Source organism: Leopardus geoffroyi, chromosome X (genome assembly GCF_018350155.1).
Source record: "Leopardus geoffroyi isolate Oge1 chromosome X, O.geoffroyi_Oge1_pat1.0, whole genome shotgun sequence".
Taxonomy (NCBI): Eukaryota; Metazoa; Chordata; class Mammalia; order Carnivora; family Felidae; genus Leopardus; species Leopardus geoffroyi.
Window position 1 is genome coordinate 77,994,603 of NC_059343.1, and position 25,332 is coordinate 78,019,934.

The 25,332-nt window shown below is 35.4% G+C and overlaps 1 protein-coding gene across 5 annotated transcripts in view; it reads left to right on the plus strand.

Annotated features, from left to right (window-relative positions):
• The window catches only part of DIAPH2 (diaphanous related formin 2), a 995,484-nt gene that overhangs the window by 712,944 nt on the left and 257,208 nt on the right, over positions 1-25,332 (plus strand). For all 5 annotated transcript variants that reach the window (XM_045470691.1, XM_045470696.1, XM_045470695.1 and 2 more), the window contains one exon: positions 19,071-19,235. In XM_045470691.1, the coding sequence (XP_045326647.1) occupies positions 19,071-19,235 (165 nt within the window). The remainder of the gene's footprint in view (positions 1-19,070; positions 19,236-25,332) is intronic.

The window sequence follows — 25,332 nt, forward strand, 5'->3', positions numbered from 1 at the left end:
TCTAGAATTTTTTCATCTTGTATGACTGAAACTCTATATTCATTGAATATCAACTCCCAGGGTGCATGGGTGGCTTAGTCGGTTAAGCATCTGACTCTTGGTTTTGGCTCAGGTCATAATCTTGTGGGTCATGAGTTAGAGCCCTGTGTCGAGCTTGGGATTCTCTCTCTCTGCTCCTCCCCCACTTGTGCACTCTCTCTCAAAATAAAGAAACTTAAAGAAAAGAATAACAACTCCCTATTTTCCCCTCACCCCCAGCTCCTGAAACCATCATTACACTTTCTGCTTCTATGATTTTGACTACATTGGATACCTCATATAAGTGGTATCATGCAGTATTTGTCCTTCTCTCTGGCTTATTTCACTTACTATAATGTCCTCTAGGTACATCTGTGTTGTAGCATATCACATATTTCTTCTTGTGTATGGTTGAATAATATCCTGGTGTATGTATGTGCCACATTTTCTTTACTCATCTATCAATGGACATTTAGATTGTTTCCACCTCTTAGCTATTGTTAATAATGCTGTAATGAACATGGAAGTAAAAATTTCTCCTTGAGATACTCCCTTTTTTCTTTTTTTAGTCCACGTGCTGACTTTGAGTAACACATTGACATTGAAACAGATATGATTCCTATGAGCATGTAATTTTTTGAGATGTCAGAAATACCTACAGACAGCAAACACATTAAAGATAGATTTGCAGACCTAGTTTATATCCATGTCACAAACTAAACACTACTGAAGCTATTTTGTTACTGTTTGTTTTCCTCAAGCAGAAAAATTTCACAGGGCACATTTTTATCTTTCCAACAAAGGGACAAAAAAAGGAATATGTTGTTGGGAAGTAATGCCACAGTATCCACATAAAGCATCTAAAAATGTCTTTCAGAATTAAATAATGCAATTTCATATTTAAGACATACATTAAATTGATACAAAAAAAGCACAGCATCTATTAGTGATACAGTAAAATCAATAAATTTTTATATACATGCGTATATATACACATTCATATATACATAGGTACATATATACACATACACATAAATGAATGCACATGTATTAGAAAACCTTAAAAATTAGATGGAGAGTTGCTAAAAGCATAAGACATATGGTGCAAAAAATATCTTTGTCTGAAAAAAAATTCTAGCAGGAATAAAATTTTCCTAGTGGATATTCTGGCCCAGGATCACCCCAGAATAGCTATCACCATATTGACTAAACTCAGAGAAATATTTTGAAAAGTTTTGCTTCCAATATTAAGGTATTAGATTAATGCTCTTTATCCTGAAATGGACTTGTTTTCAACCTTGCAAAAGGTTGTATTAAATGAGGAAGGGATTAGGATTAGGGTTAGAATTGCATGATCATCTAAAAAAAGTTTTATAAGGCGATGGCAGGAATAGATTCTGATAAGTGAACATAGATCTTCAAAGCTCAGAGTACTGGGAGTTGCAAGTTTAATGTCAGGGGTGACAAACAGCCCAGACTGTAAACAAGTAAGAGTCTTCAATGAGCAATCCTGTTAGAAATACAAAGTCTGACCTCAGCCTCAGCAGTTACTTACTTGACACATCTCCAAAGGCAAGGGAATTAAAAGCAAAAATAAACTGTTGGGACCTCATGAAGATAAAAAGCTTCTGTACTACAAAGGAAACAATCAGGAAAACTAAAAGGCAGCCAATGTAATGGGAAAAGATATTTGCAAATGACGTATCAGACAAAGGGCTAGTATCCAAAATCTATATAGAACTCACCAAAATCCACACCCAAAAAGCAAATTGTCCAGTGAAGAAATGGGCAGAAAACATGAACAGACACTTCTCTAAAGAAGACATCCGGATAGCCAAGAGGCACATGAAAAGATGCTCAACGTCGCTCCTCATCAGGGAATTACAAATCAAAACCACACTCAGATATCACCTCATGCCAGTCAGAGTGGCCAAAATGAACAAATCAGGAGACTATAGATGCTGGCGAGGATGTGGAGAAATGGGAACCCTCTTGCACTGTTGGTGGGAATGCAAACTGGTACAGCCATTCTGGAAAATAGTGTGGAGATTCCTCAAAAAATGAAAAATAGACCTACCCTATGACCCAGCAATAGCACTGCTGGGAATTTACCCAAGGGATACAGGAGTGCTGATGCATAGGGGCACTTGTACCCCAATGTTGATAGTAGCACTCTCAACAATAGCCAAATTATGGAAAGAGCCTAAATGTCCATCAACTGATGAATGGATAAAGAAATTGTGGTGTATACACAACGATGGAATACTATGTGGCAATGAGAAAGAATGAAATATGGCCTTCCGTAGCAACGTGGATGGAAGAGAGTGTTATGCTAAGTGAAATAAGTCCTACAGAGAAAGACAGATACCATATATTTTCACTCTTATGTGGATCCTGAGAAACTTAACAGAAGACCATGGGGGAGGGGAAGGAAAAAAAAAGAGGTTAGAGAGGGAGGGAGCCAAAACATAAGAGACTCTTTTTTTTTTTTTTTAATTTTTTTTTTCAATGTTTATTTATTTTTGGGACAGAGAGAGACAGAGCATGAACGGGGTAGGGGCAGAGAGAGAGGGAGACACAGAATCGGAAACAGGCTCCAGGCTCTGAGCCATCAGCCCAGAGCCTGACGTGGGGCTCGAACTCCCGGACCGCGAGATCGTGACCTGGCTGAAGTCGGATGCTTAACCGACTGCGCCACCCAGGCGCCCCAAGAGACTCTTAAAAACCAAGAACAATCTGAGGGTTGATGGGGAGTGGGAGGGAGGGGAGGGTTGGTGATGGGTATTGAGGAGGACACCTGTTGGGATGAGCACTGGGTGTTGTATGGAAACCAATTTGACAATAAATTTCATATTAAAAAAATACAAAGTGTGTTTCAATGCCATTTTTTTTTACATTAGAGTAATATGTTTGTCTTTGAGATAGTTTATTGTAAGTTAAATTTAGAATCAGGTTGTCTTGTACTTACTAGGTCCTTAGCCCTGTTTTATAAATCATAGAACATACAAAAGATGTGGAAAATTTACTATAATCTGCCTTCAATCTAGAATAGGAAGACTTCCTATAAAACATAAAACTAGCTTAAATAATATAATCAAGTATTTCCATTAAAGAAATCAGAGTATTCACTTTTCCTCAAGATATTAGTGCTTCCATTTTAGCTGAATACTTACAGAATCTAGCGTTTTAGAGCTGGGAGTAACTTTACAGAATTTCTACTCTAATCCTACAGATTTCCCTTCCATGCAAAAAAGGGAGTAATTAAATCTCTGCCTCAGTTTCTAGGCCTTTCAAATATAGAGTTAGTTTTTACCTTTATGAGTAAATTTGGTTTGGGAGACTTTTTCCTTTTTATGCTACTTCATTACCTCATTGGTGATTTTAGTTAAAGAAAGATAAGCAAGAAATGATAATGCATCATTAGCTGATTTTGAAACTACAACTTGGATTGAAAATGCACGATTAGAAACCATTTACAATTCAATACAAGAATCCCCAAGCTTGAAATGGAGCATTTTAAAACAAATGTAGGAAAAATAAAATGCCCAAAGAATTCGGATAATTATTTTACAGTGAGCAATCAATCCCAAATACCTAGACATTTATTCCAAAGTAGCAGATGTAGCAGAAGTACCTGGTATAGAAAAATTTTTTAAATAAAAAACCACAGAGAGTGTACAGTAATGATGAGAAACATAGTGATTCCCAGGTAATTGGCAGCACCTCTTCTAACTAATTTCATAACTATTTACAGTTATTCTTGAGTCTTATGTCTTATGTTATAAGACATATTATTATATTATGTCTTAAAGTCCTTTATACCGTAACTCTGTCAATAACCAAAACAACAAAATTCAATCCCCCAGGGGCATACTCTTTGGCATAATTCATACTGACTGCATATTTTGCATCATTGACATTTGTAGTTAAATGACCTTTTAATGCTCATTGGAAACTGTTACCACAAACTGCGAGATCTGTTATTTGTTCTCTTAGCTAAAGTTATAATTCCAGACTATTCTATATTTTGATGAAATGTATCAAGGCCAAATATATTCATAGTAAGGGCATGTTCATTTAATCAACAAGAGTGTTAAGGGAGCACAGTTAAGGTACTGTCCTGATCTAGATCTGATTGGATGAGAGAAACTCTTTGTTCTGTTTTCCTTACTTCGCAGGTTTCACTATTGCCACAGAAGCTGCTCTCTCAGTTACCAAGAAGCCCACATACTTCCAGCTGCCTGTTAGATATTGTCATCCCTATGTTTCATAGATATCTCATACTCAGTGTATTCAAAACCAGTCAGTATTTTCCCTCCTCCCACCCACCTCATGTTCCCCTTCTTGTCTCACAAGTGTTGTTATAAAACAAGTATACACAAAACATATGCTGGTTCATTTGGGCTGGAAAACTCAAGTGACATTCTCAATACATCCCCCTCTCTAATCACTAATATCTAGTTAGTCACCATGTCCCATGGATGCTATCTCTTCCATATTTCTTATATCCATCCTTTGCTTTCTATTCACAGTGCTGTTCTGTTAGTTTCCTAGGTGGTCTCCCATAGTTCACTGTGTCACCTTCCAAGCCATCCTTCCCACTGTTACCAGTTAAGTTCCTACAAACAAGCAAGATATTACTCTTCTGTATAAAAACCATTGATTACTTGCCTACAAAGAAAACTTGAGAACCTTAATAAGCATTCAATACCTTTCCAGGTATAGGGAAGGAAAGACTTGACCTCTGTGTTTCTAGGTTTGATAGCTGGGTCTATGAAATAAACTGATAGAAGGTGAAGAGGGGAAAAGGTATACAAATTTATTAATGTTTAATATGTGCACAGAGATATCACAGGGGAAAAGAATACCTAGTTAAGTGGTGAGCTTACATGCCATCTTAATAGGGGAAGGGAGAGAGGATGTAGGCTACTTAGAGGAAAAGATTTTTAGAAAAGATGAATGGGAGCTTAGGAGACTAGATGGAAGATATGTAACAAAGTTTGTCTGGGTCAGGTGTAAACTTCTAGTCTTCTCTCCTTTGATAAGTATCAATCTTCCCTGCTTGATGAAACTTCCAGGGAGATTTATAACATTGAGTTTCTTTTAGAAGATCTGTCTTTAAGTAGATAAGGGGAGTTCAGAGAAAGCCTCTCCTTGCATTTGCTGTTTTTCCAAGTGCTTCCAACTCAAAATTAATCATGTCAAAGAGGCATATTTTACGTGGCCTATTCTGCCACCCATCACAGTATGGGTGTGCATTCCCTGCATACTCAAACTATGTTATCCTAGAATAGTCAGAGTTCCTTGGTAACTCCAGATGTGTTTATACCTTTGCTGATTCTATTCTCATGGCCTGGGGTGTCTCCTCTTTGGATTGAGAAATCCTTCCCATACCTCAAGATGGAACTCAAAAGTTACTTCCTTCTGACACTGTTCCTAATAATCTCAGAATCACTTCTTTCTATGCATTTCCATGTCTTTCTTGAATTCCTTTGTGGAGTTTAGTTTATGTAACTATGTATTTTTATCTTTCTTTTTTTTAACAGAAGGAGTATGGCATGCTGGTTAAATACATAGTTTTGTGTTATGGGAGACTGGGGAAAGGTACCCAGGTTCAAATCCTGAATCTAGCACTTACTGCTGAGATGGCCTACTCTTGAGAAAGTAAATTGATCTCCCTGAGGCTAATTTCATCATGTGTAAAATGGAATTAGTAATAGCATATATGCATCATAGGACTTTGGGGAGGGCTAAATATGACAATGTTTATAAAGCATTTAGCTCAGTGCCTGGTTCATTGTGTAGTTCAATAAACATTACTTCCTGCTATTGCTGCTCTTCTATTATTTATCTGTCTCCCAACACTAGTTTATAAATTCAATGAGGATTAGAAACCATGTCTTATCACTTTATTTTTCTCTACTTAATCTCTCATGGTTTTGTATACAGTGTTGCTACGTGATAAATGATGCTGAAAATTTAATGTGAGGTAAAGCTGGAGGTAGGACCTGATCTACTTAATGTCCATGTGTGCATGCTATGAATATTAAATAATAATACTGACATTCCAAAATATACACACCGATATCAAATTTGTATAATTGTAACTCTTATGTTACTCTAAACACAACTGTTTATATGCCAATCTGCATAGTTACGTATTGCCTTACACCTGCTATTTTTTAACTGCCTTTGATTCTATGTAGCAATCTTAATAATTTATCAAATATGTTTTAATTGAATATTTATATAATATATACTCTTATCAGTAGTTAGGAACTAGCAAATAGACTTACTATTATTTGGACAAGATTCTGTGTTCCATTAGTCCTAGGTTTGTGTTGTTGTTGTTGTTGTTACTGTTGTTAGTGGTGTGTGTGTGTGTGTGTGTGTGTGTGTGTGTGTGTGTGTGTGTGTGAATTTAGCTGGGAGTTCTTATGCCTTTGAGCAGAAGAAAACTGATCCTATCAATTCTTTGTTTAAAATTCAACAATGACTTACAATTTTCTTAGGATAAATTTCAAAATGCTTTAGAGACCTGTAGAATCTGGCCCCAGTGTAACTCAGGAGACTTCTCCATCCTGTCTCGTACTTACTCCTTAGGCTCTCACATTCCCAGACTTTTTCTTCTTCATGTTCCTAGAATATTTAATATCTGTCAGAACTTTCACACACCATACTCCAGTATTCCTTCTCATGGCTCTTCCCCATCAGGTCTCAGTTTTAATTTTCCATCCTTCAAGAGGCATCACCAAACTCTTTGCTCAACCAACAGCCCCCCCACAGCCCCCCAGGTCTAAGTCTCCCAATGATACATTCCATAACAGCTTATGCTTTGCAATCACATTTTTCAATTTGTAATTTTTTTTTTTAATTTTCTTGGTTTAATATAGGTCTTCCCACTAAACCACAATGTCTATGAAAGCTGTGACCAGTGACCTTTTGTGAATATTTCCTACTATATATTCAGCACCTAGAAGATGCACATAGTAGGCATTTAATAAATGTATTTGAATAAATGAATGAAAAAAATCATTCTGTTGAGTGTATAAGAATGCAAAGATAGCCTTCAAAGGAAGGGTATAAAGAAATCTACATAAAAAACAAAAGGAAGTAAATAATGAAACTGGGTAGAGAAAAGGAGTTATGAGTGTGCCTCTTACCTCTGTCATAAGCATTACATTTGTGGCTTTAACTGGAGGCTAATTTAAAAACATGTTTTTTAATATGAAATTTATTGTCAAATTGGTTTCCATACAACACCCACTGCTCATCCCAACAGGTGCCCTAGTCAATATCCATCACCAACCCTCCTCTCCCTCCCACCCACCCATCAACCCTCAGTTTGTTCTCAGTTTTTAAGAGTCTCTCTGTAGGACTTATTTCACTTAGCATAACACTCCAGTTCCATCCACGTTGCTACAAAAGGCCATATTTCATTCTTTCTCATTGCCATGTAGTATTCCATTGTGTGTATACACCACAATTTCTTTCTCCATTCATCAGTTGATGGACATTTAGGTTCTTTCCATAATTTGGCTATTGTTGAGAGTGCTACTATCAACATTGGGGTACAAGTGCCCCTATGCATCAGCACTCCTGTATCCCTTGGGTAAATTCCTAGCAGTGCTATGGCTGGGTCATAGGGTGGATCTTTTTTTAATTTTTTGAGGAATCTTCACACTGTTTTCCAGAGTGGCTGCACCAGTTTGCATTCCCACCAACAGTGCAAGAGGGTTCCCATTTCTCCACATCCTCACCAGCATCTATAGTCTCCTGATTTGTTCATTTTGACCATTCTGACGGGCATGAGGTGGTATCTGAGTGTGGTTTTGATTTGTATTTCCCTGATGAGGAGTGATGTTCAGCATCTTTTCATGTGCCTGTTTGCCATCTGGATGTCTTCTTTAGAGAAGTGTCTGTTCATGTTTTCTACCCATTTCTTCCCTGGATTATTTGTTTTTCAGGTGTGGAGTTTGGTGAGTTCTTTATAGATTTTGGATACTAGCCCTTTGTCCAATATGTCATTTGCAAACAAATATCTTTTCCCATTCCGTTGGCTACCTTTTAGTTTTGTTGATTGTTTCCTTTGTAGTACAGAAGCTTTTTATCTTCATGAGGTCCCAACAGTTCATTTTTGCTTTTAATTCCCTTGCCTTTGGAGATGTGTCAAGTAAGACATTGCTACGACTGAGGTCAGAGAGGTATTTCCCTACTTTCTCCTCTAAGGTGTGGATGGTTTCCTGTCTCACATTCAGGTCCTTTATCCAATTTGAGTTTATTTTTGTGAATGGTGTAAGAAAGTGGTCTAATTTCATTATTCAGCATGTTGCTGTCCACTTCTCCCAGCACCATTTGTTAAAGAGACTGTCTTTTTTCCACTGGATATTCTTTCTTGTTTTGTCAAAGAATAGTTGGCCATACTTTTGTGGGTCCAATTCTGGAGTCTCTATTCTATTCCATTGTTCTGTGTCTGTTTTGTGCCAATATCATGCCGTCTTGATGATTACAGCTTTGGAGTAGAGGCTAAAGTCTGGGATTGTGATGCCTCTTGCTTTGGTCTTCTTCTTCAATATTACTTTGGCTATTTGCGGTCTTTTGTGGTCCCATACAAATTTTAGGATTGCTTGTTGTAGCTTTGAGAAGAGTGCTGGTACAATTTTGGTTAGGATTGCATTGAATGTGTAGATAGCTTCGGGTAGTATTGACATTTTAACAATATTTATTCTTCCAATCCATGAGCACGGAACGTTTTTCCATTTCTTTATATCTTCTTCAATTTCCTTCATAAGCTTTCTGTGGTTTTCAGCATACAGATCTTTTACATCTTTGGTTAGGTTTATTCCTAGGTATTTTATGATTCTTGGTGCAATTGTGAATGGGATTCTTTATTTGTCTTTCTGTTGCTTCATTATTAGTGTATAAAAATGCAACTGATTTCTGTACATTGATTTTGTATCCTGCAACTTTGCTGAATTCTTGTATCATTTCTAGTAGACTTTTGGTGGAGTCTATCGGGTTTTCCATGTATATCATATCATCTGCAAAAAGTGAAAGCTTGACTTCATCTTTACTAATTTTGATGCATTTGATTTCCTTTTGTTGTCTGATTGCTGATGCTAGCACTTCCAACACTATGTGAAACAAGAGCGGTGAGAGTGGACATCCCTGTCGTGTTCCTGATCTCATGGGGAAAGCTCTCAGTTTTTCGCCATTGAGTATGATATTAGCTGTGGGGTTTTCATAAATGGCTTTTATGATGAAAAACATTTTCTTTATATGCGGTTGACTCAGGCCATCTGTGGAAAAGTAGGATCATTACAAAATAGTTTCATATCTCCAGTCAACATAATTACCTCCTATATGTTAAAAACTCAGAATGTTATGGGTACTTAGGTTGGCTCAGTTGGTTAAGGATCTGACTTTGGCTCAGGTCATAATTTCGCAGTTCATGGGTTCAAGCCCCACATCTGGCTCTGTGCTGACAGCTCAAATCCTGGAGCCTGCTTGTGATTCTCTGTCTCCCTCTCTCTCTGCCCCTCCCCTGTTCATGCTCTGTCTCTCTCTCAAAAAAATAATAATAAACATTAAAAACTAAGGATCTTGGTTCAAAATTTTTATCATTGACTGTGCTATCTTTGTTATATTAAGTGTCCTATGCCTAAGTTTTATAATCTAGTTTTTAAGTTTATTTATTTATTTTGAGAGAGAGAGAGAGAGAGAGAGAGAGCACGCGCACAAGTGGAGGAGTGGGAGGGGGGAAATGGAGAGGGAGAGAGAGAATCCCAAGCAGAATCAGTGCAGATACCTACAAGGGGCTCAATCTCATGAACTGTGACAACATGACCTGAGCCAAAATCAAGAGTTGGTGCTTAACCAACTTAGCCACACTGGCACTCCTGTAATCGGATTTTTAAAAGAATTTTGTAATACATCCTAAACTATTTTAAAGTATTGTGTCAAACCCAAGTGGAAATTAATATATGCATCCCTTTTTGTCTTTGTTGATGTATCACGATTTAAAATATTTAAAATATTTTAAATACATATATATGTATCACACACATAATGTGTGATTTGTAAGTAAATTCCAATTACTTTAATATGTCTTAATACTATTTTTAAAAGATAAATTTCTTTGAAACATTAATAATTCTTTACTAAAAATTATATACTCAAATTAAATTGAAACATTAATATTTTGTTTTTAGCATTTAGGGAATATTTTGATAGGTTATAGAAAGAGGAAATGATATTTATATTCTTCAGTAGAGTGTATATCTGTGACTTCCTTTTCTTTTAATGAATAATTATGCCATGTTGCTAACTAAAGCTTGTGTGAAGGTTAAGTGGATCTCAAGTTGATTTTTGCATGTTCTCAATAATCCAGCAGTAATGCTATTTAAAATTTCAAGTTTTTCAATTTTCAAATAAATGTACTCCCTATGAATATGAGAACTGATTTAACTCAATTAACTATGAGATACATAAACTGCTTCATCACCAGTGCTGTGCTAATGCTTATTTTGGTTCTATTGAAACAAGTTTTCTCTGTTAACAATTACTCTTGACATCAAAATTAAGTAAAATGGTATTTTCTCAGCCTAGTATTTGATAAAGCAATACTATATAGGGGAGGGAAAAGTTCTCAATCCTCTAGGAGTCCCTTTGTAGGTCTAAAATTAAACTGGCAAATACATTAACAGGAGAAAAGCATACAAATGTATTGAATATAGCTTTCATATGATATCAGGACCTTCATTAGGAAATTAAGACCCAAAGAAATTGTTAAACCTCTTTTTTTATGCTAGGTTTGATAGAGACTAGAAATTCCTGGAAAGATAGAGTAGGGTACAAAGCACAAGCTATGTCTATTAAACTGAGGGGAACCTAGCAAGTACTGTTCATTGATTTGATTTCTTCTCAGTATCCCTCTGTCTTGAAGATAAGGGTATTTTTTTCCTTGGGTTATAAGAAAACCATTTCTTATATGGAGGTCTTTTAACTTTCTTCAGAAGAAAGTAAGAGTGACCTTCCTACTTCTTCCTTTCTCTTAAAATATTTAATGTGTCATGGTGCCATATTTTGGGGTAGCATGTCCTGAACCCTATCAGCTACTTTACCAGTTAGAGGTCAAGGTTAAAAATACCTACCTTTAACCAATTTATACACAGGTAGGCACAGCTACCAAAAACAGTTAAAACCAATATATAATGTACCTAAAAGTATAAAGAAAATAGTTTACCTTTATTTGAGTAAATGTGTATGGATGAATTATAGCTGTCTCAGGGTGAAGTTTAAGTCCATACTATTACAATATTACTAAGGAATATACTCTAAAAATTTATATATAGCCACACAAAAATATAGACGATGAAGCTTTAGACAATTCTGTATAGTACATAAACACCCAAATAATATAAAAATGTGTCCTTAGGTCAGATTTTCAAGTGAGTTCATATAAAAAAAAAGCTTTGTGGGAGGTATAATGTTTTATAAATTAAGTTTCCAGATTCATGATTAGATCAAATGATTTAAAATTAATACTTTTAAGAGGTTAACATTTTACCTGCTACTATTCTAAAATGTTGAACACATTTTATTTTACCAACCTTGCCATGAACACTTAGGGATAAGATGATGTGATTTTAATTCACAGTTATCTTGAATAACTTCCAAGCTGGAAAAATCAGAAATGTTTGTCTTTGTACAATGAGGAATTTGAGTCAACTAGTAAAAGTAAAATTGTTCTAAATTGCTTTCCCTCCTTACATTTGATAAGTACTCTATATGTATTAGACATGCTCACTTTACCACCTTAAGGTTATACTTATTTTAAGGATATAAGATACTACAAATTACCCCAATTTGGAAATTCTTCTTGGAAAGTCCATTGTTTTCTCAAGATTCTTCTAAGTATTTCAAAACCTCCCAAGGTTGTTTAAGCAGGTGGGAAGAGGATCTCAGGATAGTCTATCTAATCATCCTCCCCAAAGTCACTTTTGTCACTGATAATATTTCTACTATGTGCCAAGCACTGTTCTTGATGCTGATGAATCAGTGGTCAATAAGATATGCAAGGGTTATTCCTAAACCACATTTTTAAGTGGGGAAAGACAGGCAATAGAGTTAAATAAACAAAATAGATAATGTCTCATAGTTGTAAGTTTGCATAAGGAAAAAAGTAAGCAAGAGTAATAGTGATGGAAGTGAATATTTTATATTGAGTCGTTGGGGAAAGCCTCTGTGAGGAGGTTACATTTGAGCTGAGATTGATCTGGTGAAAAAGAAACATTCTAAGCAGAAAGAACAGCAATTGCAAAGGCCCTGAGTTGGGTATGAAAGCTTGGTATGTTAAAGGAAAAGAAAAAGGGTTAATGTGCCTGGGAATATTGCTTAAGAGGGAGAATGAGATGAGATTAAGTTGCAGAGGTGAGTAGAGGCCAGATCATGTGGATCCTCATAAACCCAGAAGGAGTTTAGACTTTATTCCAAATGAAACTATTACAGGGGTTTCAGGACAGGATTAATATTTGTGATACCAAGAGAGTTCACTTAAAACAACAACAACAGCATTCAAATAGAAAGGACAAGTAAGCAGTTGATTATAAAAATTAATACCTCCGGGGACAGATTGAGGCTAGGTATATAAACTCGGGGCTCACCAATATACATGTAATTTAAAGTCATGTGAATTGCTTCGACTACTTAGAATGTAGAGAGAGGGCTCAGGACCAAGGCTTCAGGGTACTCTAAACTTTTATAGAAGTTACCAGAGAAGGAGAAGAATAAAAAATATTTTAGTCACGAGGGTGGGTGTCATACAAATTAAGTGGCTAAATGTATTCAAATCTGCTGACACATCAAAAGGAGTACAGAAGGGTGAATATTCGATTTGACAATAAGATGGTTGTCATTATAAATAATAATACATTTTTACCACATTAAAAGATCAAGGGACTATCCTGATGTCTACAGTAGGTGAGGAAAAATAATTTTCCCTCTACCGTTCTGAATTCCTGGCTGAGATCCTCCCTGTAATAAAAGACAGATTAACAAGAGAAAATCAAACTGAAGTTTATTAACATGTATACCTCATGTATACATGGGAAATACCCAGAGAAAAATCAGTAACTTCCTGAGGTAGCCTAAACACAGTTCTTTTTTTAATTAAGGCTTTTATTTTAATTCCAGTATAGTTAACATAAAGTATTATATTAGTTTCAGGTGTTCAATACAGTGATTCAACAATTCCATACATTACTCACTGCTCACCATGATAAATGTACTCTTTAATCTCCATCACCTATTTCACCCATCCCCCACTCACCTCCCCTCTTGTAACCATCAGTTCTCTATAGTTAAGGGATTTTCTTGGTTTCTTTCTTTTTTTTCCTGTTGCTTTCTTAACTTCTATATATGAATGAGATCATTTGGTATTTTTCTTTCCTGGACTGGCTTATTTCCCTTAGCATTATACTTTCTAATTCCATCCATGTTGTTGCAAATGGCAAGAATTCACTCCTTTCTATGGCAGAATAATATTCCGTTGCATATATACATACCACTTCTTTAATATTCCATTGCATATATGCATACCACTTCTTCTTTATTCACGTATTGATAGATACTTGGGCTGTTTCCATAATTTGGCTATTGCAAATAATGCTGCTATAAACTTTGGGGTGCACGTATCCCTTTGAATTAGTGTTTTTGTATTGTTTGGGTAAATACACAGTAGTGTAGTTGTTGGATCATAGGGTAGTTCTATTTTTAACTTTTTGAGGATCCTCCATACTGTTTTCCAGAATGGCAGCACCACTTTGCATTCCCACCAACAATGCAGGAGGGTTCCTTTTGCTCCACATCCTCACCAACATTTGTTGTTTCTTGTGTGTTTTTGATTGTAGCCATTATGATAGGTGTGAGGTGTTATCTCATTGTAATTTTGACTTGCATTTCCCTGATGATGAGTGATGTTGAGCACCTATTTACATGTCAGTTGGCCATCTAGATGTCTTTGGAGAAATGTCTGTTCATATCTTCTGCCCCTTTTTTAATCACATTTGATTTTGGGTGTTAAGTTTAACAGTTCTTTATATATTTTGGATACTAAACTTAAGCCACCAGTTTAAATACCATTTTCAGCTTAAAGACATAGAAAAGAAAGGTGTGAGGACACTCATTATGGGGAAGGGGAGGATGGTTACCAGGAAAAGCACCATAAATAAGGGTAAGGTCTGTTATGCACATTTAAATCTGCAGCTTAACCATTGACACTCTTGATACCATTGATTCTCTTGTGATTTAGAGTCACACTTCTCTTCCTGGTACAAAGAGGGAGACACCCTTACAAATGGAGATTTCCTTTATAAATGTATATTTTCCTTTCAAAAAGGTAACTTTTATTCTTTTCAGAGCTTTTCTGGTGTCTGCTATTTCCAAATCAACCCAAAATAATATATGCCATCTGCCCTTTTTTAACTGTATTATTTGTTTTTTGGGGTGTTGAGTTTGATAAGTTCTTTATAGATTCTGGATACTAGATCACTTATAAAAATCTTCTCACAGTTCAGAAAAAGACAAATACCATATGATTTAACTCATATGTGGAATTTAAGAAACAAAACAGATGAACACAGTGGGGAAAAGAGAGTCAAACCATAAAACAGACTCTTAACTATAGAGAACAAACTGAAGGCTGCTGGAGGGGAGGTAGGGGGGATTGGCTAAATGGATGATGGGCATTAAGGAGGGCATTTGTTGTGATAACCACTGGGTGTTGTATGTAAGTGATGAATAACTAAATTCTAATCCTGAAACTAATATTATACTATATGTTAACTAACTGGAATTTAAATACAAACTTGAAATGAAAAATATTTAAAAATAAATTTATGCCCATGAGGCATATTTTGAGGTGGCATATTCTGCTCCCCTTCACTACGTGCTAACCCTAGATGGATGAAAGCCTTTTATCTAGTTTCTATAACTCTAAAACTTAGACAATGATATTTCTCTGACTTTTTGGTAAGATTGTTATGAAGAATATGGGACATATGGCAGGAAGAGTATATCATAAATGTAAAAATTCCATACAAATGTACATTAATGATAGTAGAATTATTTGTAATATTAGATTATAAACTTTTTTTTAATTTCTTTTTAGTGTTCATTTATTTTTGAGAGAGAGAGAGAGAGAGAGAGAGAGAGAGAGAGAGAGGCAGGCAGTGAGTGGGGGAGGGGGCAGAGAGAGACACACACAGAATGAAGTAGGTTCCAGGCTCCATGCTGTCAGCACAGAGCCTGATGTGGGACTCAAACTTAGGAACTGTGAGATCATGACCTGAGCCTAAGTCACAGGCACCCCTAGATTATAAAATTCTTAAGGGCCTGGGTTAGGCTTTAATGATCACTGCATCCATCACATGCTCAGCACAGTACTAACCAGTTATCTCAAATTCAATGGCTGCTCAAAAAAGAAAATAAAAATTTCCTAAATGAAATAAAGGTATGAAAAAGAAGGATGGAGTCTAGCTCTTTTTTACCTGCGGTCTCAGTTAGGATTTGGTGACTAATGTGGAAATGTTGGGTTGAGCAGCAAATGGTCAAGAAATAATTCTTGAGATGTCTTTGGTGCAAAAAGGTGGTGTTATTAAAGCATGGGGACAGAACCCATGGGCAGAAAGAGCTGCACTGGGATTGTGAGGAGCAATTAATTATATACTTTCAAGTTGGGAGAGGGTTAAGAGATGGCATACGTCTCTAAGGAATTTTGGAAGTAAGGTTTCCAGGACCTTGAGTGGCTAGCTATTGTTAGGAAAAGGTCATTTATTACTGTCTAATAAAACCTTAGTCATGAGATCCTTCAGATATATATCAGGGGGTCATATGCTTGGAGGATGATTGCTAACATATATCTTGGTGGATAGAAATAAAGGAAGTTTCCAAAGGAATTTTTATATGTTAAAGGAGGCTTACAGGATCCTGGAGTTCAGAATAATGTTAAGCAAAGATTGCCTTTTGCCCTTAGCAAAGTATTAACACCAAGGCAGTTGAGTTCCTAGAGGCAGGTCACTCTGCCTGTCTTAAGGACTTGTCAATGGGCTATAAGTTGTAAGGAAATTTCTTTTCTTTTTTTTTTTTTCTTTTGCCTTTGTTTCCCACCATCAGTGACTTCCTTGCAATTTTGAAAGATTTCCAGTGCTGACTCATGCCATCTAGCCCTTTTAGAAAGTAACCACTTTGAAGAAGATAGTAAGTAAAGGACTTGGAGACTGGGCTGCTTTCCATTTGTTATTTCTAAGATAAGCCATTTCCAGAACTTTTCAAATTTTCTCATTTTGGTACACAGACAGAATTTCTGAAGTAAATTTTGTTTTTTTCCCTGGGAGAACAAATTTATGAAGTTGTGTATCACTACATGGACATATTTTACCTGGGGAAAAACTGTTACGATAAATGGGAAACATTCAGCTTTTTGCCTTTTTTTTTTTTTATCTTTGGAATTTCTTTGTGTGGTACAGATGTTAAGCCTTATGAAGTATATAGTTTAGTACTTTGCACTACAAACAGAGTACAAGTAAGTGACCTTTGATAAGTTTTATGCCTAGCAAGTCTCTGGGATGAATCTGTTTTGTTTAGGTAGGGCAGACTACAAAACAAAAATCTCACTTTCATTCTGTGCTAGGAAATGAAGAGTATTATTTCTGCAACTCTTAAACAGGATATTTAACACTTTCTTAAAGTCAAAGAATAAAAGTCAAATAATTTATGGTGATGTAAATAAGAATGTATATGTAACATTATTTGTGACCCTTTTGTTGGTAAAAATAGAGTAAGTTAGAAATGCATTAATTTTTTCTGGTCTGTTGAGCTCAAAATGGACTTGAGGGTTGAAAGATTTAATATTACTTGTTAGCAGGGAAGAGGTTGCTGTGTTGCTAATGTGAATGCTAATATTTAAGTAGCATTAGAAAGAACATAGGTAGTTTTGTGTCTCTCTTTTAAAATCACATTGTATCCAATACGTGTCAGCTGTAAAGTAATTTTCCAGAAATGGTCTGATTTTCTCCACTGATTTCCATTGTAGAACTACAGTTGTGTTTCCATGGAAAATAAATTTGGCCCCAAGTTACAATACAACATACTGAAGAATTCAGAAAATCTTATAAAATCAGGTATTTTGAAACACACATTTATCAGGGCCTAATAAAATAATACTAGCATAAAATATTAATACACTATAGTGGAACTTATAATAGCATGCCCCAAACTATTATCCTTCTTTTACAATTCTAAGTATTTTACCTTTCCACTTAAAGATATTTTACTTCTGTGATCATTATTGCTTTCTTAAATGTAACTATAATTTTTAAAGGTGAATTTGGTTTCCTTTATTCTTCACTGTTAGCCCCCTTATCTTTCTCTGAAGCATGCTTACCAATTTACATTCAAAAGTTATTACCCATAGAAGAATGACTAGAAGAAAATGCTCCAGAATTTTCACAATGCTTGCATCTGAGTTGTTGGAAATTTTAGTTTGTTTGTTTTTGTTTTCTAAGTCACCTAAAGAGATAATTTTTCATATCTATACCCTCTATAATCAGTAAGAAAGTATTATAATTTCCTTCTTTAAGTATAAATTTATATATAATAATACATGTAGTCTGATATATTTATATATTTGAATCATTTATATTTTGGTACTGATTGTTATCAGTTTTTTGATAAAAATTTTACAACAATAATATAAATAATTTCTGGATAAATAGCTTTTCTAGAGCTTATTACTCAAACTGTATCCTGGACTGGCAGCTTCAGGATCACCTGGGAACGCATTAGAAATTCTCAGTCTCCTGGGCTTATCCTCAGGAAATAGCAATTTGGGTTTTAGGAAGCCCTGTGGGTGATCAAGGTTCTAGAGCTATAGCAGAATCTCTCTCCCTCTTTCCCCTCTCCCTCTTCTCCCTTTCTCTGCATACCTCCCCCTTGCCTTTCTTCCTTCTCTCTCCCTCTGTGTCCCCTCTTCATGTGGGATTCACACAGACACACACATACGTAACCTATATATAATTCACTGTGACCTCTCTCTATATAGAATATGTGTATTTAAAAACGGATTTTTTTCTAAGTTTTCTGTTGCTGTTTGTTTCTGTCCTACTTTGTCCATAAAAAGATAATTGAGGCAGTTTTCTGATATCTATACTTGCGCTTTCATTTAGCAAACATGTTTTGCTAATGTATTAATGTATATTAAATAGTTCAGCCTACATTACAAATTTTTGAAACTCACTAACCAAAATAATGACTCTAGCAAGTTTTTATGGACTGGATTGTGTTCCTACAAAAATTCATATGTTGAAGCCCTAATCCCCAGAATCTCAGAATGTGGCTGACTGCATTTGGAGATAGGTTTTCAAAGAGGCAATTAAGTTAAAATGAAGTCCTTAGAGTGTGACCTACTCCAATGTAACTCATAAGAAGAGGAGATGAGGACAAAAACACAGGCAGAAGGACCACCATGTGAGGATAGAGCAAGAAGGTGGCCATCTACAAGCCAAGGAGAGAGGCCACAGAAGAAACCAAATTTGCCAACACTTAGATATCAGAATTCTAGCTTCTAGAATTGTGAGAAAATACATTTCTATTGTTTAAGCTACTCAGTCTGTGGTATTTGTTACTGTAATCCTAGTGAATTGGTACATAAGTAAAAATTATGGTATAATTCAATCTGAATATCTAGTGATTGCTTTTATGATACTATTGGATTGGGGCACCTGGGTGGCACAGTCAGTTAAGCCTCCAACATTGGCTCAGGTCTTGGTGTCACAGTTTGTGAGTTTGAGTTCCACGTCGGGCTCTGTGCTGACAACTCGGAGCTTGGAGCCTGCTTTGGATTCTGTGTCTCCCTCTCTGTCCTTCCCCTCCCCTCCTCTTCTCTTCTTTTCTCTTCTCTCTCTCTCCCTCTCTCTCTCTCTCAAAAATAAATAAACATTAATTTAAAAAAAAAATAAGATACTATTGTATCATGTTCCTTAACAGAAAGCTACAGCTTTACAAAGAGTGCCAGAGACCAGTATGAAAAACTGTTCACCATGCACAACAACATGCTAAAGCTCTATGAGAATCTTGGAGAATACTTTATTTTTGACTCTAAAACAGTGAGCATAGAAGAATTCTTTGGTGATATCAGCAACTTCCGAACTTTATTTCTGGTGAGTAATATAGTACATCTTAGCATTGTAAGCCCTGTTGTTTTTGTGTTTTAAATAATTTCTCCTATTAACATTTTATGTACCTATTGATCATACTGATTTCATGTTTTAGTCCTTTAACAGGAACTCACAGATATTTTATACCTGTGACATGGATAAAAATTGTTGGCAGGCTTAATATATAATGGGGACTTAAATGAATTATCTTCGACTTTAGGTATATATGGGAATTTTTGTACTGAAATTTTATAAGAAAATGAATGAATTGGTACTTGATGTTGATTTTTATATAGCATAGTATTATAATTTGACCTAGCTTAAAAGTTCATATCTAAAATCATCTTTCACTTAATACATTAAAATGCTATGATTTGTGAATAAGTTTTTGTCAGTCTTTATGAGAAATCGATTCTAAATTAGACTTTGTAAATGACCTTGAATACTTAAATTTTCTTTCAAAATATCAGCTGTTTCAAACTGTAACTCTTGGGGATAACAGTAAATATTAGCATTAATTAGAGATGGGATATCAGGGTGCCAGTTATGATGCTAGAGGGAATCAAAAGCTTTACTGTATAAATGTTGTGGAACTACTTGTCTGTATCCAGTGAAGGAATAGAAGAGCACAGAGTCCAATTATGATAGTAATAGAAAGATATGCATAGTAATTGATATATACATCATATCAAACAAGTAAAGTTTGATAAACTTTAAAGAAGGAATTCTAGCAGTTATCCCCAACAGGAAGATCAATTAGCAAACTAATTCATTGCAGTTTGAGGTATGTTTCTATCCCCAAAGCAATTATTTGCTAAATAAGGCTCTGTCTCTTAACTGACTGTATTGGCCCATGAAAAATATTGGATTTTGGTGTGACTTGCACAATCTGGGAGATACAGATATTTCTGTGGAAAATATTTGCTTTAATCTACTAAGTTACAACATGTAACCCAGAGCACATGCTATTTTTGGGTAGAAGCTAAATCAAAAACTCTCATAAATATGATGTTTTGTTTTGGTTTTGGGTTTGTTTTTTTTTTTTTTTTTGCTGAGAACAATTGCTTATTTTGGTCTTTGTTCTTTACTCCTTAATAAACACACATATTTAACTTTATAACTGGCCAGGAACTAGTAAAATGTGTTCTGACAATGACTCATGCAACTACTTTCAAAACATAAAGTTATAAATATGATGTGAACTTGTGAATGCCTATCTTATATCTACTTGGACTATTTTCAGGAAGAAAAAAATATGTTGAAAAAGAATGGAGACTAGAAAATACACTTCAGTTGACACATTAAAAAGATGAATCCAATAAATTGTCTATGAATAGATGGAGATAAATATAATTAATAATGTTAATCTCTATTAAAAAGTGCCTTGTTTTAACATGGATTGGATCTGAAAACACTGTCTGTCATATTAGTGCCTCTCACTTCCCCTATAGTCACAGAATAGAATTTGATGTACTTCTCCCATTTTACAGTATTTGTTTAAGGACAATTCCTGTGTGGCAACCTATGTTTAATCATGTTAGCCAGATGCTTAGAAATTTTGCCAAGAATTATACTTATAAATGATTATACTCCTGATCTCTAAGAATCTATCCCTCTTTAGACATCTGTGAGCCATAGAATTTCAGAGAGTCATATGAATTACATACATAAATAGTATATATTTGTCTACTGGTTTTATTCTGTATGTAGCTTGAGTACAGGGAAATAATTTGTCACAATAATATAATAATAATTTGTTCTCATCGTGAATAAGTTAACATTCTGAAGTCCAGTTTTGTGTGCATTTATGTTAATTTCTTGAGATACTGCTAACATTGATTTTCAGAGCTTTCAAAACAGATAACCAGCTCCTACAATGTGCCCTGGTCAGCCATTGCTGTCTGCCTTTCAGAACACTGTTACTATCACTTTTACCTTACAAATCATGATTGACTTGCTGCCATGAGTTGTTTTGAACTTGGGTTGGTTATGTAACCTCTCTGGGCATCAGTTTCCTCATTTATAAAATACAGATGATAATTCCTGCCGTGTGTTTCTCAACACTATGTGAAAACACTTCATAACCTATGCGATGCAAATGAAGAATATTATTAGCCATTCTCTATCCATCCATTTGATTATTATTTATTGAAAATCAACTTGATTTTGGTAACACTTTAGTCCAGAGATAAAAGGAAGAAAATCGTCTCTGTCCATGAATGAAAGGAGACAGGCAAGTAAATGCAATGTAATTTGATAAGTGCTGCCATAGGAATATGTCAAGGTGCTATAATAATGCGAAGGAGGAACTGCCTAACCTTGCCTGAGCTTACTCGAGAAACCTTCACAGAGAAAGTAACATTTGGGCAGAATCTGGAAAAACCCATGGGTGTTTGACACACAGACTTTGACAAGCAGGTTTAAGGGTTTTACACCTGACCTATAAGCTGAACACTCCTAAATCAACAACACCAACTTCAGTCAATCATTTGTGCTCACCATGTTCCTGTTTCATAGGGAGCTTAAAGTGATTTTGCTCTCCCAGGGGTGGGAAGAACTGTGAAAGAGAGACAAAAATTGTAATGTCCAGAAGTTCCCATTTTCTTAGTGTTTCGTGTGTTTGGCTTCAGGGTTCTTACTGCTAAAAGCATTTTGGACTATAGATGGAAGCAATAAAATACCAGTATTGCTGAGAAGAAAATAAGAGTTCTGATTCATGTGCTATGAAAAATTACTTCCAAATGAGCTCAGAGTTTCATCTTGGGAAATCTATTTGGCATGTATAGCATATACAAAATGCACATACCAAAAAATCTTCCTCAAATATTCTCTAAAGGATGGGGAAAATGGAAATAAACAAAAGGGTTTAACATAATGGATTAAGACCTTTTTAAAAATAATCACATTCAAATTAATGAAAGCAAAATTTGGTAATCTATAGGAGATGCTGCTATATTAATTATTGATATCAGCCATATTATATATTACTCAACTGAGGATGTTAAAGATATTCAAGGTGAATGTCCTATATAAGAGCATGAAGATATGTGTAATTGGAAACATTTCTAATTTCAGAATAAGTCTCACTACTTAGCTTCCTGAGATCATCAGAATTCAAAAATCTGTTTAAAATATATGCAAGATTAATTAATAATCCCTAAATTTATGTTGAATATATTGTGGAAGAAAATAAAATTCCACATTTACAGAATATCTAAACATCTTTTTTTTTTGCTTATTCTCCTTTATGCTTCAGTTAGTTCAAATAGTTGGCTACACAGTCTTTTTTCTTTTGAGATATTTTAGATAGAATATTGAAGATGAGTGAACCTTATATGTTTCACTGCCATGCAGTATCTTGCTTAGGCATAAAAATTAATTTCAGCTGTTGGAAAAGTGTTTGAGGCAAGTATTATACTTCAGTAACTTTCATAGCTCCAAATAAATTATAGAAAACATTTCTATTGTCTTTTAAATCCATCAATTTCCTGTTGATTCTGTGTGTTTTTGTTTTGTTTTTTAAAGGACAGTATGTTACCCAGGCACTCAGTGAATTTTTGTTTTGTGTGTGTCCTCATTCTATATCTCATATACTAGACATATAGGGATAAGACTTTATAGAATTAATAGATTCATTGACATAACTTAAGAAGAAAATGTTACCATTATTATTAATCATGTAATTAAACTTTAAACTTTAGTTTAACATTAAACTTTAGCTGTTTTTGTTTAATCAGGCCTTGCCTTTAACAATTTTTGAACAGCTCTTAGATAAGTACTAAAATGGCTGTTAGGAGGCTAAAGGATAGCTATATTTATGTCATCAGTCAGTCTTTCTTCTATTTCCTAAATATCTTTTAATCCATTCTTTTCTTTCCAAGCCCACTGATGCTATTTAGTTCTGGGCCTCCACCATCTCTCAGCTGAACTATTGTAATGATGTTCTGACTAGTGTCTGTGTCTACTTCTCTTACTATTTCTAACTTCTAATCCATTTGCCAAATTAAAGTCATAATAAAACTGAAAACAAAACAAGGCAGTGTTACTTTCCTGACTTAAAATTCTTTAATGAATTCTTTGTGGCCTTAGGATGAAATCTAAATTTTTAAAAGTAATGTGGCTTAGAAAATCAGGGGTGCCTGGGTGGCTCAGTTGGCTAACTGTCTGACTCCTGGTTTTTCAGCTCAGGTCATGATCTCACAGTTCGTGAGATGAAGCCCCACTTCAGGCTCTGCACTCACTGCGTGGAGCCTGCTTGGGATTCTCTCTCCCTCTCTCTGCCCCTCCCCCACTCACTTTCTTTCTCTCTCTCTCTCTCTCTCTCTCTCTCAAAATAAATAAACATTAAAAAAATAAAGTGGCTTATAAAATCAAAAGAACTGTGGTTACTTAAAGGCCAGGCCATCTATGGTTGGCTGACTGAACCATAATTGCTTAATGTGAATTCTCTTCCCAGACTGGTAAAAGTAAAATATGAAAGTGGAAGCAGCAGAATAAGACAACAGTAAGTGTTTAAGAGGACATGAGCCTCTTAGAACAGAGAGAAACTTTGGGAGCACAGTTTTAAAACTAAATGTAGGCTCAGAGGCAAAGGTGTGATTGCCATTATTCCTTAATTGCTCCCATAGCTAGTATGGCATGAGAGTTAGGAAGCTGAGGTTAGTCTTATCTTAATTCTCATTTAGGTATGGTCTTCCCTCTATCTTAAGTAATTGTCCTTTTAAAATCTAAACTTGTATGAGAGCTCCTTATTTACCCATGTCGACTTATGGGAGACACTTAATTTTGAGATGTTCTCATTTCTCTCAAGCCACCTTCCTCTTTATAAGGCCTCAATCATTTCTAAATCTAAAGTATAATTGAAAAGCCAAAGTGAACACCTGCATTTAGTTAGAACTCAAAAACTAAATTGATATATACAAAACATTTTTATTCATTCGCTAAAGGCAATTTGCCCTTAAAGGAATAAGGATGAATTTTTGCATGAAAAGATTGTGTAATTTCTGATCCAAGAAGACTAAGTTATTTTGACACATTTTTAAACCTTCGATGTGCAAAGCACTTGGCATTTAAAGGAAACTTTAATGAAGTATTATAAAAATGGTGGACTTACATAAGAAACCAAATATATTCTTTAATAAAGGAAACTCTTAATAATATAAACTCTGTTATCTAGAGGTCCATTCTCTAAAATCTCTATTAGGTGCCTCATAATTTGATGTATCTTTTCTTTGCCAATAAAATGGTAATTAATATTGGGAAGATAATTTTGAGAAACTGCAAAGACCTTGATGTACCTCTTGAATAGTATAGTTTTATTTGCAAGCTAAGTATCTCCAGGTCTCAACACCTGTGAATTCAGATGGGGTCACCTTAGTAACAATAATCCATATATCCCAAATTATCTCTTCTTTACCTCTCCTAGCAGCTCAAGCTCCCTGCAAAGTCTCCACTCCCACAAGTACTTTGGGAGTCATGTCATATGGGCTCAAAAACATGTTAGCTCTAGTTACCACTTGACATGTCCCCACAAATAATTGAGTACCAACTATTCTAGGATGATGAGAATATAGCACTGAACAAAGAGACAAAGCCCCGCCCTTCGTGTCCTACTGCAGCTCCAGCTCCTCTCTGCCTTTTACTGGCAAAGCAAAGCTGTATGGGATTGCCCTCAGTGAAAATCCATCTGGACCAAGGTTGCAGTCTTCTGTTTCTCTGGTTTTGCCACCAATCCTTGTGATACCACAGTGGTGTTATGCTCAGTGCAAGGGTAGCTATGTTTCTTAGCACACTTCATAAAAATGGGTCCTTTTGTTTTTCTTCTGATCCCTTTCTCCTGGAGACCTCAAGGGAATCCTAAATCCATAAACCCCTCTATTCCCTTCCATCCTTCCTTTTGTTCTGTCACCTAGGCATGTATATAACTTTTCCTAGAAGCCAGAGATAAAGTACCAGCATAAATCTGTTCATGCAAATAGAGCCTAAGGGCCCACCAACTACCTCTTTTTAATCACACACACCCAGATAATTCCCTTTGAGCTCAGCTGGGACCACCCTAGCTATGTACCCTTAGGTTTATTTTGATCTATTGCAGCTCTTT